General features: G+C 41.0%; 2 protein-coding genes and 1 pseudogene across 4 annotated transcripts in view; all 3 read left to right on the top strand.

Annotated features, from left to right (window-relative positions):
• LOC125893020 (zinc finger protein 385A-like) overlaps positions 1–12,003 on the top strand; it is a 43,570-nt gene extending 31,567 nt beyond the window's left edge. For both annotated transcript variants that reach the window (XM_049583428.1, XM_049583439.1), the window contains exons 4-8: positions 7,259–7,433; positions 8,185–8,505; positions 9,425–9,612; positions 9,712–9,798; positions 9,923–12,003. In XM_049583428.1, coding sequence (XP_049439385.1) covers positions 7,259–7,433; positions 8,185–8,505; positions 9,425–9,612; positions 9,712–9,798; positions 9,923–10,150 — 999 coding nt within the window. In that variant the 3' untranslated portion in view covers positions 10,151–12,003. The remainder of the gene's footprint in view (positions 1–7,258; positions 7,434–8,184; positions 8,506–9,424; positions 9,613–9,711; positions 9,799–9,922) is intronic.
• A 423-nt stretch (positions 12,004–12,426) lies between these two features.
• On the top strand, positions 12,427–13,030 carry LOC125888533 (G-protein coupled receptor 84-like; annotated as a pseudogene).
• Positions 13,031–15,353: 2,323 nt separating this feature from the next.
• On the top strand, positions 15,354–17,996 carry LOC125893025 (G-protein coupled receptor 84-like). Of its 2 annotated transcripts, none has more exons than XM_049583454.1 (2): positions 15,354–15,501; positions 16,450–17,996. In XM_049583454.1, exon 2 carries the CDS (start codon positions 16,458–16,460, stop codon positions 17,685–17,687), a length of 1,230 nt encoding a protein of 409 aa, XP_049439411.1. In that variant the 5' UTR covers positions 15,354–15,501; positions 16,450–16,457; the 3' UTR covers positions 17,688–17,996. The 2 variants fall into 2 exon arrangements, with proteins under 2 accessions (XP_049439411.1, XP_049439420.1); XM_049583463.1 differs by having other exon boundaries at positions 15,431–15,501; positions 16,511–17,996.
• Positions 17,997–18,293: the final 297 nt, after the last annotated feature.

Below are 18,293 nucleotides of genomic sequence, written 5' to 3'. Positions count from 1 at the left end.
GTGGTGAAGGAATGAGTCATGAAACCCAGAAATGAGCTAGCATTTTGCCACTCCCAGTTCCATTGACTCAAAGTCAATGGGTTTTCGGTTAGATGCCTGATATAAGGTCTGCTGGAAGCATAAGCTTAAGAGGGTTTCATATTTTGTTCTAGGCCATAAAATCCATCAGTTAATGTACAGCTCATGAATTTTGAAGCTTGTAGGTGATTTAAAAAAGACAGTTGCTAACAAGTGGCTAAATGTGACTACAGAACACAACTTTACAGTCTCATTGTGGTGGCGACACTAAAGTCACGCAACCACGGTGTAGTGCGTTTATAGCCTAACATTGGATGTTTACTTCTTGCAATTGCATTTATGCTTCAAAATTTGAAAAAGGTGTTCATTTGTGAGGATTGTCTTGCTGAACAAAACATGCAGGCGTCTTTTTTTGCCACAGAGCCTAATTTTATCATTATATTTCCCTTTCTGCAAAAATCCAATGTTAAAATCCCATTGGCTTTTTGTCAATGGAACCAGGGTGATGATAACTTTCATGTTGGCCTACCAAATACATCATCACTGTACCACGCTGTACCAAAATTGCTTCATGCTTGCTTGGCCAGTAGTTGCCATTTCAGTTGCCAAAATCAACAGTTGCTGGCTGGAAATAAGAATAAGAAAACAACTAAGCCTTCCAAGTGGTAACTCTGCTATCATTGTAAACTGCACATGAGAACAGAAAGCTTGACAAGTGTAGCAACAGTAACTAAGAGAGGCAGAGCTTAGCGAACCGTCAAAGTGTCTCAGAGCCCTGCACCTGCACTCTTGACACCTTAAATCATGACCTGAAAAGTTGGTTGGCTGGAGTCAAAGTTAGCTGGTGATTGACTGTACAGCTGGAGCAGGTGAGAACTTGGTTCACAGTTTCTCAGCTCCAATTTTAGCCTGTTCAGGAAGGAGAGTGGGAGGAGGAAGACCGAGAAAATCCCTGCCTGCTTAATTCATTCTGCGACTGTCCAGGATAAATGTCCTTCTGCACTCTAGTACTAAAGGCTTAAAGGGATGATATTGTGTCAGAAAAGCAAATACAAGGACAGCAAGCAAGTTCCACAAAGTTTGCACAGCCTCTCCTTTCAGTGTACAGAGAATTTGTTTGGCTGAACTGTGTGTCAGGCTCAGAAAACATATTCAGGTGTTAAATATGACTTGTGGTTTTTAAATCCACTGCGATGAGGTTTTAATGGACGTGAGGGTGAACCACAGCGAACACAAGCTTGTCCTCACAGCTACCTTAAAGCTGATGGAGCACATTTTCTGCATGTCACCCTTGACAGATGGCACCATGCCAACATGAGGCAGAGCAACTGAAATAAAAGAGGCCAGAAGTGATGAAACTCTAGAGGAATGATTTGAGTGTCCCCATTAAAGAGGCAGTCGTGTTAACTGAAGTTGAAATGCAAATAGCTCATAATGTGGACACCCAAAACCCTGCTGCTGGATGACATAACTAAAATATTGCAGGCTTTTTACAGTGTGTTTGTGTTTTGTAAGTGTGTGTGCGTGCAGTGGAAATATTTTGATGATCTGAGACTCTTTCTTTGCATAAAGAAATAACAAATTAGACAGCAGATATTATTTTGGTGGGCCACAACACACTCTGTACATTTAACTACAGAAAAAAAAATACGCATGACCTTTCAAACTAAAACAGCTCGCAATAACTTATAGTCAGCTCTAATAGAAGTGGAAAAAAGACAAAATTCTTTGTGTCTAAATTTGAATAATGTGTATTCATTATTACTGAAAAGGCTTTTACTGATGGAAAAAATTCTGGTATTTATAACCAACACTGTAACCTCTCACCTAAACATGAGTAGAAATCAAACAAAAGCCTGACATGAAAGCCTGGCTAAAAATATAAATGCATTCCAGTGATGAAGCGCTAAATACTTGTACTCTAAATGCAGTGGTGTGTAAAGGACACAGGCAAGGAGGGAGTCATCCGAAACTCATGTAACATTGCACTGTGCTCTCTGTGAGGGGCGGCTTAATTATATCTCCCCTGTTCAGATCTGCATGTTCTCACATGGTCTACATGAGCATGGGATACAGAACATGAGAGGGGGCTGATAACCGCATGTTCATATTTACATACTGTATGTATGTAAATATGAATGTGCATGTGTGTAAATGGGGGTGTGTATGGGAGTCTCTAACTGGTGCCACGTCTGTGAAATGCGGTGGGATGTCTAATATTGAGCCACCTGTTTGTCCTGCCTGCTGTTATACTTGTGTGCATCTGCTGTGCTGCAGCTCTACAGCACTTTCCACAGTAACCTGAGAGACTGGGAGCTTAAAGCACGATGGACATTCTTTAATAATGAAGGAATACTCTGCTTACAGTACAGTACTTGGCTTACTCATGCTGTCTGGGCTGCGCTGCAGTTCAAAGGCAGACAAACGCTCATTATTTTTCATCTAGTCTTCTTCAGGTCATGCGCCACCAAAGTACATTAATAATACCAACATTTTTCTGTCGTGTTTATGTCTGAGGGAGGCGGGGGTTAAATGGGAGTTCTCGAGTACTCACACATAGTGAAAGAGGCAGATTGATTGATAGTGGCCATAAGGAAGCGTTTGCTTCTCACCGCTACTACGCTGTAGCCACACATGTTGTAATTATAACTATGCAATTCATTTCAGGCCACAGAGGACAGATTAGCCTGCCAGTGTTTAGCTCAGCTCTGCTGCAAGGCTGACGTCACACCATGCTGCATTAGCCATCGTCACCACTGCAGTACCATACTGGACACCTCTCTCTCTTTCTCCCTCTTCTTGTTCTTCTCAGGCCCACACCAAACCTTGTTTCATTCACATCTCCCGTCTGTTCAGCAAGTGAGTTTGCTCACCATTTTCCTTGTCTGTTTTCATGTTTCTGCTTCCCCCTCTGTGGGGTATACTGTATCATCTGTCCCCGTCTCCTTCTCTCCACCTCTCCAGCTTCTTCCCACCCCCTCTTCCTGTCGCTGCTGCTGCCAGTACCCCGTACAGTAGATTTGCAAGACCCACTCTCTCTGCTTTCTGTGCTTTTGTCGCTTTATAGATAAAACATCAAAGCACATCCTGCTTAGAGAGAAAAAGGATTTCAGGGACATTCACTTGCTCTCATTTTCTCCCTCTTAAATCCCATCTCTGCTTCTTTATTCGTCTTAATCCCCCTTTCCATAGGCTCTTTCGTAGCTTCTCTCAGTCTGTTTCACCTACTATGCTGAACATCATTTATATTTTATCATTTTTCCCTTTTCCTCCCAAGATCGGATGCGGTCATCTCTTTTACATCCTATTGTTTCTGCTGCATCTCACCCCCACCTCCAAGGCTGTCAAGCTTTTATGCTTGAATTGATTGATTGACCTTTATTGATTTCTTAAGACCTGACACTGAAGGTCACTGAAGGTCACTGAAGGACAGTGAAAGTATCAAAGCTCAGGCACAAAGAAAACAACTGTGAGAAAGGGAGAGGGAAATAAGAAGGTCAGGCACACAAAGTGTGGACTGTAAAAAAAAAAAAGAAGGAGCATTAAGTATTTCTGCCTCTCGAGCTCTCTGCCGTCATTTGTTTGTGGAGTTGTAGGGCTTCATCTCCTTGTCTAATTGCAAGGCTTTGGGTGGCAGCAGCCAGAGGAGTTGGGTTACACAGGCAGAGCTATATCTGCCTTTCTGTCATCACCAATCAGGATGAGGGCTATATGGGTAACTATCATTGGCAGTTAATACCTCAGACTTACAGAGGCATCCCGGACACGTCCCAGTGGTCCCTTTGCCTCAGCCAAGCATCCCACCCCACAGAGTCCTAAACATGTACCTGTCACGCGCCTTATTCAGGTCTCTCAGGCTTGTTATTGGCATAATGAAACCTATCTAATCCCAGCAGACCCCTGCTTGTTCATACACATGCACAGACAGTTACACACACAATCCTGTATTACTGTATTAGTGTGGAGCTTACAGGAACTATATTTGGGCCCCAACACCTCACTCTTTCCTTTGATTTCATCTGATGCCGACACGCACATGGATATCTGGATTTGGAGGGTAACAATGATATCCCAGCCCAACGTCTCTAAGAATTATTTCCATATTGGACGTTTCTGCACCTTCTGATTCATGTTCAGCCTGGGTGATACGGAGAAAATCAAGTATCAGGATATTTTTGACCAAAATACCTTCATGCCGATATTGCAACAACATATACATTGTAGGGTTTAGTATTGGTGCTTTTGCAAAACATGTCAAAGAGATTTTTGAAAAGTAATTATCAGGAACATGGATATAATGACTAAAGGGGTAAAGGCAAATAACACAAGGTTCCTACAGCAAGTAGGCACGTCAGATTAACAGCTTTCAAAGACTTTGTTAATGGCACTAAAATTGAAGAAAACGAAAAACATGAACCAAAATCAATTACGCAGGATTAGGGAGAATTTTGTCCAAATATTTATTGTAACATAAAACATGAATTTTTGGTGACATTATTGTGGCATTAAGCAGCTTTTTTAAGGTGTCAATTATTTTGATTTTAATTAACATTTTCATTTTTAAGACTTTAGAAAGATTTATTCACGACATTTATTTTTACCAATTTAGACCTTAAGAGTAATGAATTCTATGCCTTTTAAGACATTTTAAGGATCCAAGGGAACCCTGTAATAAAACAGCGCTAGCAGTCTCGTAAGTTAAGAAAATTACATCACTTTACTTTAATGCAGCTTTTAAAACCAGGAAAAGACAACACCTATGGTATTACAATTTCTAAAATCTAAGACAATATCTAGTCTAATATCACAATTTTGATATAATGTCAATATGTTGCCCAGCCCTACAGTACGTCCACAGCCAATCTTAAGGGCTAGTGCAGGAGGTATTAAGTCTTTTGTGCAGCAAGGGAGTAGTAAGAGTGTGAAAGTTACGGTGGTGTATAGCGTGTAACTTGGCAGACTTAAATGCAGCAGAACAGAACCAAAATTCTTCCAAACCTCAACCCTTTGTTCTAGTTTCCTAATCCTAACCATATCTTAATCACAGTTTATTTGCCTCTCCTTAACCATATCACAGTTGTCATGCAGATTTTGAAAAAAGCCTTGTCTTTTTTTTGTGGCCACATTTTTGATGAACATTGCTGTCAGCACAAAGCTCTGACTATTATATTGTTTCCTGCAAGTGCATCACAATAAAAGCCACCCTGTGTTCTGCCCATTGAATACATTCAATATGACGCAGCAGCAGAAGGAAATGTTCAGTTTGTCTAATTGGTGCTTTAATACAGCTGCAGGAGAGTGAACAGTAAACAGCGAGGCTGTTATCAAAGAGATGCAATTAGAAACAGTAACACTGGATTACATTCATAAATTATTTCCTGTGAATCCATTATGCAGTTTGAATCCAGCGAGGGAATGATGTAATTACAGACTGTATATACGTTGAATGGCTTTCGTTAAAAAAAATGCCAACCATAAATAGTATCAAAAATGGAGATTGATTTCATGACAATCTGAAGGATTATAACTGAAACACATAGCATGTCTCCTGTTACCTTAACCTTGATTCTGACAAACTGAAACACAAAGTCTACATCCATACTGAGTTCTTACTGAGTTGTCCACTCCTCTTCATATTTCCCATTTCCTGAGTTTAAACTGATCCTCTTAAGCGCAATCAGACACAGGGACAAGCAGGCGAACGCACACTCGTGGATACAAGCTCTTCTTGATTTGCTCCATTTTTTTTTTCTCAGTAGCTGACTGTCAACTGTCACTGGTTGCCCACAGGCCTCCAGCCCATTTCAGATAATCCCACCACTCAATAATCATCATCAGCTCAGCAGGCCAGTTCAGTGATTACACCAGTAGTGGAGGAAGATGAGAATATTCTGGAGGCTAATCTTCGCTGACAGCCTCATCAGCACATCAGTCCCCCCAAACCATCAGCTCAGCAGCCATTTACTGTAATGCGCCGAAAACACAGGGTGCCGGAATATATTTCAGAATTTGTGAGTTACTATTGGATTATCCTTGGGAACCAAAAATGTTGGGGTTTGTTTGGTTAAAAAAAATGTAAATACAAGGAAGTCCACTGAGCACCTTTGGTTAGAAACAGTCACTCGGCTACGGCTGATGGTCACTTCATAGGTCAGCTGGAGATTTGGGGAATTACTGTAGATGCTTTGTTCAACAAACATACTGAAAAAACATATCAAAGGCTTATGTGGTGTTACATATGAATGAGTTCAGTGTAAGATGTTTGCAATCGCTTGGTAATGAACATCTGACAAATCTATCTTTACCCTACTAAACTGAAATGCACACATAAACTGACAAACAAGTCAATATAAGACAAAATATAAACATAAGCTGACTGCCAAAGAAAAGGCACATTACTAATACTGGTGCTACTACTAGCACGCAGTTCACCGAACAGTCCAGTGGAATCTGGTCCACATGGCAGTGTGCGTTCACTTCACTGCCCTCACCAGCTTTCTGACTGAAGCTTATTGTGTCAATAGTTTTGTCAAAAATATCCATTTATCGATACATATCATCTCCGAATACTTGTAACAGTTTAAATATTCATTTTCTACAGTTCAATACAATCAGTACTACTTTCTTGCTGTCTCTTTCCTTCGACAGTGAGTTGACACACACATCGCTGCAGTGCCCCCACAGCCCTGCCTCCTCTCACTCACTCACTCACTGGGCTGTCTTCTCGTCACTTGTCTCATTCGATCCTGTTGTTTATGGGCTTACCAAACACTGTTTTGGTTTGGTTTATTATAATTGCACTTAACTGTATTTTGAATGTGTGAGGATCTCATGGGCTTCTGAACATGTGCACTATTGCAAGACAAATATTGTTTTCATTACTGTAAAAAAAAAAAGTTTTAATTATTGTTAATGTTGTCATTCTGCTGTCCTCTGCTACCAACCAGGAAAAGAAAAGTCATCATCATGTTCTAGCCTTGGTAAATTTATCATTTATTTAAAAAATTAAATTGTATGCCCTCAGTGTCAATTTATCCCTGTGGTATCAAAAATGATATCAAATGTCAACATTTTTAAGGTACTCATAATACGACATGTCAACAATAAATAAAAGAGTAAAGATAAATGACATGGTGGTCAAGATGAAATGTTCTGTTAAAAATAGAAACATGAATCCAGTCAAGTCAGTTCAAATCTATGCTGTCATGTAAACCTCTGATGTGTCTTGTTGTTCTGCCAGAGCCAGGCAGAGGCCCACTACAAGGGGAACCGTCATGCTCGCAGGGTGAAGGGGATCGAGACATCCAAGACAGCTCGTCTCCAAGATGGCGACAAGCAGCACCCTCCCCCTACTGCTTCACCCTCCCCACCAGGCCCCTCACCATCTAGCCCTGAGCCTGATCCTAATAAACAGGGTGAGCGTCACCTGTGACATATGATGTCACACACACACACACACACACACACACAGAAATCTGTCACAGATGTACAACACAGCTGTTGTGTGAAACTAACCAGAGTGGTGCCCTGGTTTCCACTAAGTCATGTAGTGTTGATGTGGCTGTATCAGAACTTGCAGTTCAACCTGTAAATCTAATGAGCCGACAATAATTAAAAATATATATTTTTAGCAACCTGCATACATTTCTGAGCTACACCAATCCAAAGACTCAAGATTTCATCACACAGTGCAATACTGAGTTGAACCATGACAATAAAAGAAAACATAGACTGTGTAATAAAGATGGACGACATGACAACTCCTCAAGAGTGAGGCCAAAACAACTCAATCGTCCCCTGGTAGTTGGTTGTGGTATAGGTCATAAACCCCATTCCCTTCACATAAGCTGATGGGAAATGGGCCAAACTAAAAAAATCAAAGTACACTTCAAATAAATTTTTCCCAAGGATCATCATTTTAGCTCATTCTTATCACATTGACGTATGTTCAAGTGTTCGTTTTTCTGATAATGATGCCATAAAAAGGGGGTGTGACGTCATGATTGACAGCTGTTAGTACCAATCGGTTTGCTCAGGATCAATGGCGCTGCTCGCAATTGGTCAGATGGGTGCATGGACAGGAACTCAATAGTGCTTGAAGGGTTAATTATATGGTTGACTATCCACAAATTATTCACTAACCTGAAATCTTTGTGCTGTTTGCAGATGACACCCAATCCTGTCCCAACTCTAACAAATCACCTTTGACCCCTAGCCGCCTTCCAACACCCACACTGAGCTCTGCAGATGCAGAGTGCCCCCTCTTGCCTTCTGTTAGCACACCTTTGCCATCCTCTCCCTCTCCCACTGCGGCCCTCAGTACCCCCCCTGCAGATCCAGCAGCTGCTGGTCTTCCTGACACCCCGTCCCCGGCACCCAGCCCTTCTTCAGGAGAGTCAGAGGAAGAGAAAGCCAAGAAGCTTCTCTACTGTTCCCTGTGCAAAGTAGCAGTTAATTCCCTCTCACAACTGGAGGCACATAACAAAGGTAAATCCAACACGGCTTTGTCGCAGTGCACATTTTCATAAATACGTCATGCCACCGAGTACACACAATCTTGAGAGAAATAAACCTCTACAAACAACAGCATTATGTATTATGCACTCTTAGAGGCAACTTCAGAAACCCTGAAGCATGGCTCTTTTAAGGCAATACTGCATTTGTTCTGCATCTCAGTTTGAAAAGCTAAACCTGGTGCATTAGTGCCACTTAGTGGTAATAACCACAGATTAATAACTGCATGCTTTTACTGGGTGTAAATGGATGGTAATAAAAACCTCACCTATTACCACCTACTTTAAGTTCATTCTTGATCTTAGAAACCAGTTGCAGTTGAAAACATATTCTCAATATGTAAATTTAGTATTTAGTATGTAGTGTTGTAGTACTCAAGACTGGTCTTATAATCTCAAGACTATTTTTTGAAGGTCTCCATCTTGTCTCAAAATCAGTTGCATTTTTACTCAGTCTTTTCTCAGCCTCAAACAAAGACGACTCAGGATTTGATTTTGAAACTGTTCAAGACCACAACTGCCGAGATATATTAGCTACACATACTGTGTCTTTGGCAATCAAAGAGGTGAATGAAGAGGAATATTCATGTTTTTTGTGGATGTTTTTATGGAGATGTGGATCTTTGAGATCAATTGAGGAGTGCCTACTGTTTGCATGTTCCACATTTTACCATAAGTATGTCATGTGGTCTGGGATTCGCACTGGTTTGACTACAGTAAGTCTCAACCCCTTAAAGCCTTGGCTTTGTCTCGGTCTTGATACGCCATGATCTTGGTCATGACTTGACCTTAGTTTCAGTGGTCTTGACTACAACACTGGTATATGCACTACTACACTGTAACATGGCCCCAGCTACCATTGTAGATTGTACCTTTCTTTTCATTGTTTCCAGGTACCAAACACAAAACCATTCTGGAGGCTAGAAGTGGACTGGGACCCATTAAAGCATACCCACGTCTGGGTCCTAAACCCAGCCCAGAGCAGGGAGGGGAGCTGTCTTCTGACCCCAACACTCAGGAACGCACCTTCCACTGTGAGATTTGCAACGTCAGAGTCAACTCTGAGCTGCAGCTGAAACAGGTGAGAAAACCCACACAAAGATCCAAAGACCCTGAGTGACCCTAGTCTTTAAGCTATCATGAAATCTAATATCTGTTCTTTCATAATTTATTGTTTCAGCATATATCTAGCCGTAGGCATCGGGATGGCGTTGCGGGAAAACCCAATCCTCTTCTTAGTCGGCACAAGAAGCGTACAGACTTCATGGTACAAATCTTACCTACATATTCCATATTTCTCAATTCTCCCCTATATAACCAGTATCGCTTAGGTTTTAGGAAAACTTGCATGTTTCAATAAACTCTTCTGTTTTCCCCTGACTTTCTCAAAGGAACTTCCAAAAACTCTGGGAGCTGGACTTTTACCAAATCCTCTGGCTGTTGCCGCAGCAATGGCAGCCGCAGCCTCCTCCAATCAGCTGGCATTACGTGCTCCTTGCCCAACCTCCCACCCTCATCCCCATCACCACCTCCTACAGGGAACACCCCTCAGCCTGCTAAGGCCCGCCCCAGGCCCCATCCGCACCACACATGGGCCGATCCTCTTCACTCCTTACTGACGGTGAGAGAATGGGGACGAATCAGGAAGAAGCACACTGTGAAGTGGAGGCCTGCAACCACGTGCCATCAAGAGCCAGCTGGTGAGGCTCCAGCTGCTGTATCATTAGAATAAGAACAGTGAACATAAATATGACTCTTCATGGTGCATACTGTGGTTGCAGACCACTGCTGTTATGTTAACAGGGAGAACCAGAGTAACTGACGCCTCTCAGACATTTCAAAGAGACTGTATGTTTCCATCCTCCCCAGTTTCCCTTCATCAGTCAACTATCTGCCAATCATCGAGTAGACTCCGCAGATAGTTTCAAGAGGAACTTATAAATAAGTTTCTATCAAGCATGGACTTCTTGAGCATCCTCCAAACTGCAACTGACTGATTATCTTCATCTAACATATGATCCACTGTATCTGACTCAAAACCCTACCTCTTTTATGATTTTAATGTTCATCTCTGCAAGAATACATTACATATCTAAAGCATCAATGTTATCAAAAACACGCCCGCTGGGTTAGATATAGTAGTTGCCTCTGATATTAGCTGGTATCATAATGTAGCTGTCACAGTATAGTGGATATACCACTGTAAAGTTCTGTTTTTGTGGCCTATAAAGAGAAAAAGGTACGGACAATTTCCGTACCATTTCTGCAGTTACTGGCAAACATTTCTCTGTACTGTATGTCTACATTTTCACAGCTGGCCTAAATGGTCTATATTTACTTATGTGGGACAGAAAGGGGAAGTCAAAGAGGAACAGCAAAAGGTAGACATTTACACTGAGTCTTAAAACTGAACTGATGTGTATGTCACATTAACGGATTGGCAAAGATTTACTTGTGAAGAAGGAATCTGAACTGGTACACTATGCAGCTATAAGTGTTTATTCTACCAGTCTGTGTAAAATGCAGTAAGGTTGGAGAAAAAGGACACAACGTGAGGAAAAACCCAGGCTGTTAGTGTCTTTAGTGAAGGTCAAGATGTACTGACTGCAGTTTAATAGTTCCCATGATGATGTTCTCCCTGAATGGCCACTGACAACAACCATGTGCGTTAGTCCCACAAAGCACACAAGTATAAATCTGTGGTGAAATGTCATTTAAATGGCTTAAATGCATTTAAAATTATGGTCTATCTTTTTTTTCTTTAATCTGCACCTCACTGTGCACACAGAAAAGTTTTAGTGTCTTAATTAATAGTTTCAACACTGTGAGCACAGCAGGACAACAATTGAGTTATGACTTTAGTGGCAGGTCTTTGCATTATGTGCACATTTAAATATCAGACAACATTTTCAAACAGTCCCATACAAGGGAGTGTGGAAGACAGTGGGATGAAAGACACCAGCAATATGTTACAGAAGGAAAAGGACCACATACACAGATGAGTAGATGTATGCAAAAAAACAACATTTTTGGTAGTATTATAGGCTTGTAGTGGGATAAAAATGTTTAGTTTGTCTGCTCTGCCTCGTGTGCTCCGAACCCCACATGGCCCCTGACTATCCCTGTGAAACTGTCATGATGGCTTGTGAAACATTAGAGGGAAGCTTTAGGAAATGGAAACTGTAGCAATACTTTAAGCACTCCTGCTTACTTTTCTTGTTAACTGCAATAAAAAAGACAATGTCTACAAATGTATGAATTGTTATTTAGGAGAAGTGTATTGAAACATTACTGTAAATGCAGATTATTTAGAAATAATGAGAAAGGGTACATGTTGGGGCTTCCTCATTGTTAAATTAAAATCAAAATTATATATAAAATCATTAAACTGAATTTATGGTTGTAAGCAATGTTGATTGGTGATTTTTTTTTCTTCTTTTTTTTTCCAAATGTAATGAAATATGACAATAACAATAAAACACAAATGCATTTGGTTGTACAAGTAGTCTAGTATTGTAAGAATCTGAGTAATATTGCCATGTTCTCTTCAGTACAGTGCGATATTGTTAAGTGACTAACACAACAGATACTCCAGAGTGGAAGTCATTAACTTATAATATGTTTGTTCAGTGATGGAGAGGAGGTGTATGAATTCAGCTTAAGTAGAACAACCTTCTGTATTGTTTCCTTCAGTGGAGTTTCTGTGGTTGCCATGGTCAATAGCCTTGCTTGTTCACAAAAAAGCCGACCTCACTCCTTAATACTTCATCGTCAGCCACCTCCAAAGCACGGCCGACAATGAAAACATTTGAGGTGGTGGCAGGCAACCACTCACTGACTAAAAGCCCTTTTACAAATGTGTTGACCTTTATTCTGATTCCTGTTAGTTGACAGAATGCTGATGAACCACACAAACCAAACAGACGATGACGTCTTTTCCTGCTACAGCCCCTCAGTCATCCGCTACTGATACTTTGCTGTGCTATGGGGATGTGCTGGCACCATGAACGATGGGGAACCTGATGACCATTCTAGCCTTCGCCTTAGACCCACGTCTGAGGACTCGCTTTGATGTGCTCATCGTCAACCTGTCTGTGGCTGATCTCCTGTACTGCACCATACTGCAGCCCATATCAGTTGACAACTATCTACACCTGAGATGGCATAGTGGTCAGCTCTGGTGTAGCATCTTCAGCCTGCTCCTCTTCCTCTTCAACTCTTTCTGGTAGCAGTGAGCCGATATCTCCTAGTGGTAAAAAGGGCTGTGTTTGACCATGTCATCTTTGACTGTGGTCTAATTTTACTCCTGATCTCAGTGTGGGCATTAAGCCTGGCCAGCTTTGGACCACTCTGGTCTGTTTATGTTTGTGCCACAGGTGTGTACATGCAGCATCCATCGAACCAGGGGACGCATATACAGCACCATTCTGGTTTTGTACCTCTTCTTCAGGCTGGGCTGTGTTGGCAGATTCTACCTCCTCATTCACAGACAAGTCTAGATAGACGCTACAGCCACCAGTGCTCTGAGAGAAACAAGCTTTTTCAGCACAACGGATCAATGACAGTGGTATAGAGAGTGGTACAGCAAATGTATGTAGCAGTTCAATACGCAGTCAGGCGGATCTAGCCCAAAACACAGTTGAGAAATGATGTTCATAAGGGAACCAAACTGCAAAGCATAGCACTGAGGGTAAATAAATGTTTTGTGGATGTCAGCAGGACATGTAAAGTACATTAGTTAGGTCATTTTTAAAAAATGTGAGGCTTGTAATATTATACACAAAAGTCAAGATGCAAAAATTGAAGTCCACACTTCTGACGTGCACAATCACCAGCAATTTCAGACACCCTAACCCCTGAACGCTCTTCAGATTTATATACTTGTCCTGCATTTGCAGTTTAAGAAACTACAGCAGGCACAATACTGCCACTTGGTGGAGATCATTGCAGGTTTACTAAATGATACCAGTAGCTGGGGATGTGCACTGATACAACAAACCACACCAAACATACCCTCTAATCTCAGCTTGAATTAACTGATAACACCTACAACTTTAGATTTTGTTTCCTGCTGTTTTTAACACCCACACAGTAACATGGCTACAGTAACAGCCTGTGTTATATCCTTCTTTTCATTCTTCCTGTTCACTTTAAACATACTGTAACACATCGGGAGGCTCAGAGGAGAATGACATAGAAAAATAAGAAGACCCATACGCTCAGGAACACACCTTCCATTGTGAGAGCTGCAAAACAGGAGTCAACTCACAAAGACATAGGGAAATAATTTCTGAGCGATCTCTATATCCGCCTTTGTCCTTTCCGTTACTTAATTACAAATTTTAGAGAAGTTTTAAAGAGACTTTTAATGCTTTCACACTGACCACTTCCCATTCATCATTTAACTACCTGCAAATAACTAGACTTTGGAGATTGTTTGAAAAGGAACTAATGAAGCATGGACCCTCTCGTGCATCCTCCACTCTGCAACACATGACACTGTATCTGACTCAAACAACTGCAACTCAGTCTTCATGTTTTAACGTTAATTTCTGTCATAGTTTATTTCATATGCAAAGTATCAGTGTCAACAAAAACATGCCTACTAGGTTACCCCTGCATTTAGCCACACTTGAGCTCTGTTCTTGTGGCCTAAAGCACATGAGTCACTGACAATTTTGGTGCTGCATTTCCAGTATGTCTATATTTTCACTCTTACAGAATGATCTATATTTACCCCTGTGTGACAGAAACAGGAAGTCTATGTGCAGCAGAAAAAGGGTCACATTCTTAAAGCATGTATTCTCATGTGCTTATCACTGATTCAGCATTGTATAGTTGACTGAGGAAGTAAAGGTCAGTGGTGTACTACACCGATATCAATATTTGCCCTCACTGCCTATGGAAAATACAGCAACTGTGAACAATAATAATTTAAGAGAAATCATGACAGCAAGTAACATACCAAGGTACTTTAGTTTGTTCAGTGTAATTTCAATTAATGTGTATTGTAAGTGTCACAACTCAAATGGTTTCCCTGATGACTATTTAGATTATTTCCCAAATGATCACTGACATAAACCATGTAACAAGCATAGTAATAAAACGACTGAGTGTCTCTGTATTGAATTGTCTATATGGAAATTATTTAAATATATAAAATGGTGAGCGAGGTTTTCTCAACTGCACCATACTGCACAGTAGAACAAAGAGGTTTCAGTGTCTTACAGGAGCAGATTCAACAGCACAGCAGGACATTGTACTTCATGATAATAACATGACAACAGCAGCATGAACATTTCTGCATGCAAGCTCTCAGTCCCATACAATGAATGTAGAAACACTGTTAGTAAAAACGTCAGCGATGTTACAGAAGCACTCTGCCTGATACCGGCCTAATACACCTAACCACAATAACCAACATGTTTCGCTCTCATAAATGAGTCACAACCATCGTTTAGTTTTCATATGATGTTCTTGTAGATTCTTTTTCCAATGTAACTCATATATCACTAATTATTTTTGCTCTACAAGTACTCCAATTTTGCAATACACATGTTAATCATAGTAATGATCAAAACAGCTGATCTCATGAGGAGAAGCCCTGTTCTGTTTGTACAGTCCCTTGTGATAAATGACTTACATCCTCCAGTATGCGGACATAACTTTTGGAATAAAACATATTTCACTAATGTGATCATTTTTTTCCACATTCAAATATTCCATTTGAAAAAAAAAAACACTGTTCTTTCAGAAATGCACAAGATTTCTCTTCCCTAATTTAGACAAGAAGTGGAAAAACCCTACCTCACACTTCATTTATGTAGAGGGCACTTAAGCAACACAGAGGATGCACATAAAATGTAACACCAGCAGGAAGCCAGACATTTATCGCACCAGATCACTGCAGAGAATGACGCAGCTACACATCAACAATTAGGAAGAGCTGGCAGAAATCTTAAGCTTTAAGGTAAGAGATTCACAAGTGTTTTGTTTTAAAATAAGGGCTTTTATTTGCCTTACAAATTGAAATTCTAATGAAATGATAAATTTATCTTAAATCTATCAGAGGGTCTTTTGATTGTATGTTTTAATGTTAAATACTGGCTTTACTGTTTACATTATTTCATTGAGAGTCAAAATCTATATGCAGAATTCACCTCAGTGATGTAAATATAAATGAAGTTAAAAGAGTTCAATTGATTATCAAATCATTTCAAATTTTTTTAGTAACTGTTCAAAACAAGGGAAGTCTTTTGAGATCATACTGTCTACACAACCTGCTTTTATTATGTTCTTTCCTTATTTGTAATTATTTATAATGACTAATATTAAGGAATTATTTGTGCCTGCTAGACAACATATTTCAGACTACTAGAGCCATAGCTGTGCACATATCAAACATACAAGCAGTGTTTGGGATTAACTAGTAACTAAATTACGGAATAAATGAAATTGCAGTCTGTTACAAATACGGAGAAAAAATGTGTAATTAAATTATAATTGCCAATTAAAATGTTGGTGATTACAAAGAGGTTACATCTAAATATGTTCTTTCCAGTGAAAAGTTAATGAATTAGGCTAATTAATACAACATTTGTGATTGAAATCGCATTTCATTATCCTAAAACTGAAGAAAAGCCCTTAAAAATGTTCTCGCACTTAAAACTGTGCTCTCAAAATATAAAGAAACAGAACAATAAATAATAATAAGGAGGACTGCAAACACAGCCCTCTGTGTAAGACAGGTCTTTTTTCAAAAGGAAGTGTTGAACTACCAAGACCATACGTAACTTCCCTTTTCACCTGTGGCAATACTGACACCACAAAGAGGGTGGGGAGGACTGGCTCTCTGTCTGAGTTTAACTTTCCGTGAGCACATCACAAAGATGCTAACCAGTATTCTGATTCCTGTTAGTTGACAGAATGCTGATGAACCACACAAACCAAACAGACGATGATGTCTTTTCCTGCTACAGTCCTTCAGTCGTCGGCTACCGGTACTTTGCTGTGCTGTGGGGATGTGCTGTCACCATCACTGGTACGACTGGGAACCTGATGACCATTCTAGCCTTCGCCTTAGACCCACGTCTGAGGACTCGCTTCAATGTGCTCATCGTCAACCTGGCTGTGGCTGATCTCCTGTACTGCACCATACTGCAGCCCATATCAGTTGACAACTATCTACACCTGAGATGGCGTAGTGGTCAGCTCTGGTGCAGCATCTTCGGCCTGCTCCTCTTCCTCTCAAACTCTGTCTCCATTATCACCCTGTGTCTGGTAGCAGTGAGCCGATATCTCCTGGTGGCAAAAAGGGCTGTGTTTGACCGTGTCTTCTCCGAGCGTGGTCTAATTTTACTCCTGATCTCAGCGTGGGCACTGGGCCTGGCCAGCTTTGGACCACTCTGGCCTGTTTACACGTTTGTGCCGCAGGTATGCACATGCAGCTTCCACAGGACCAGGGGTCGTCCCTACACCACCATTCTTCTTTTTTTCTACTTTTTTATCGGCCTGGGCTGTGTTGGTGCATTCTACCTTCTTATATACAGACGTGTCCAGATTGCCTCAAAAGCTCTGCTCCGCTACAGGCTCAGCCGCCGATCCTCCAGAAAGAAACCAGCTTCTTCAGCTCAAGGGACAGATGACAGCGGTGTAGAGAGTGGCATGGCAAAGACATGTAGCTGTGAGGTGAGCAGCCAAGCAGATCCAGTCCAAAGTACAGACGAGAGCACCTGTGAAAAATCCTCCAAATCTGCCCAGGGCTCTGCTATGGCTTCAAATTCATCAGCAACCAAGTCTCCCTCTGTTACCACCTCAACGTCACCTTCATCCCCACCTGCTCCAATTACTGCAGCACAGTCCTCCCACTCAGCAACTTCAGGAGAGGATGACGAATTTAAGCGTGTGACACGCATGTGCTTCACTGTTTTCCTGTGTTTCGTGTTCTGCTTCGTCCCCTTCCTGCTGCTCAACATAGCCGACAAACATAACCGCGCCCCACAGGTACTGCACATGTTCTGTGCAAACCTCACCTGGCTCAACAGCTGCATCAATCCCATACTCTATGCTGTCATGAACCGACAGTTTCGACAGGCCTACCATGTGCTGCTCACCAGAGCTGCTGCACCATTCACCTGCCTCTGGACTTGGCGTTAGCTTGGAGATCCTAAATTCCTAAACTCCTAGGGCTTAAACCTGTCTGATGTTTCTCGTAATATAAACTCACTGACATTATTGTCACAGAATACAACACAGACACATTTAAGTGTACATTGAGCCAACGTAAAGTTTTAAGTTGCTTTTCTGTATTAGATTTATGTTGCATTACCAACATTCTAGACTGCTCCATTTCCTTCACAACCTTAACCCTGATGTTTGCTTTCACAGTGTGTATGATGCATGTACAAGACTGCATTATGTATTTATATTATGTATATAATAAATCATACTTTGTATACAAATCCACAGTCGCGTACAGAATGTTAAATTAGCCAATACATCATCACCACTTTTAGTTTTCTAAATGTCTGTTACATCATTTGAGAAACGATCAGTGTTACAAAATCAGCACAGGACATTCCTGTCTGACATAACATGCCTTATTTCAGTAAATCAGGAACTTATGACTGCATCTCCCCTCTGTTTCACTACTTACAGTGCATGCTGATAGTGCATGACTAATGATAAAAAAGTGTTAAAGTGGGTGGAGTGTACTTGCCTATGCATGTTTGAGTTGTGTCAATGCATTAATTTAATGAGGAT

The sequence above is a fragment of the Epinephelus fuscoguttatus genome, linkage group LG1, assembly GCF_011397635.1.
Source record: "Epinephelus fuscoguttatus linkage group LG1, E.fuscoguttatus.final_Chr_v1".
NCBI classification, from domain to species: domain Eukaryota; kingdom Metazoa; phylum Chordata; class Actinopteri; order Perciformes; family Serranidae; genus Epinephelus; species Epinephelus fuscoguttatus.
Note: the sequence above shows the minus strand (reverse complement) of the source record. Positions and strands in the feature narration are given on the sequence as shown.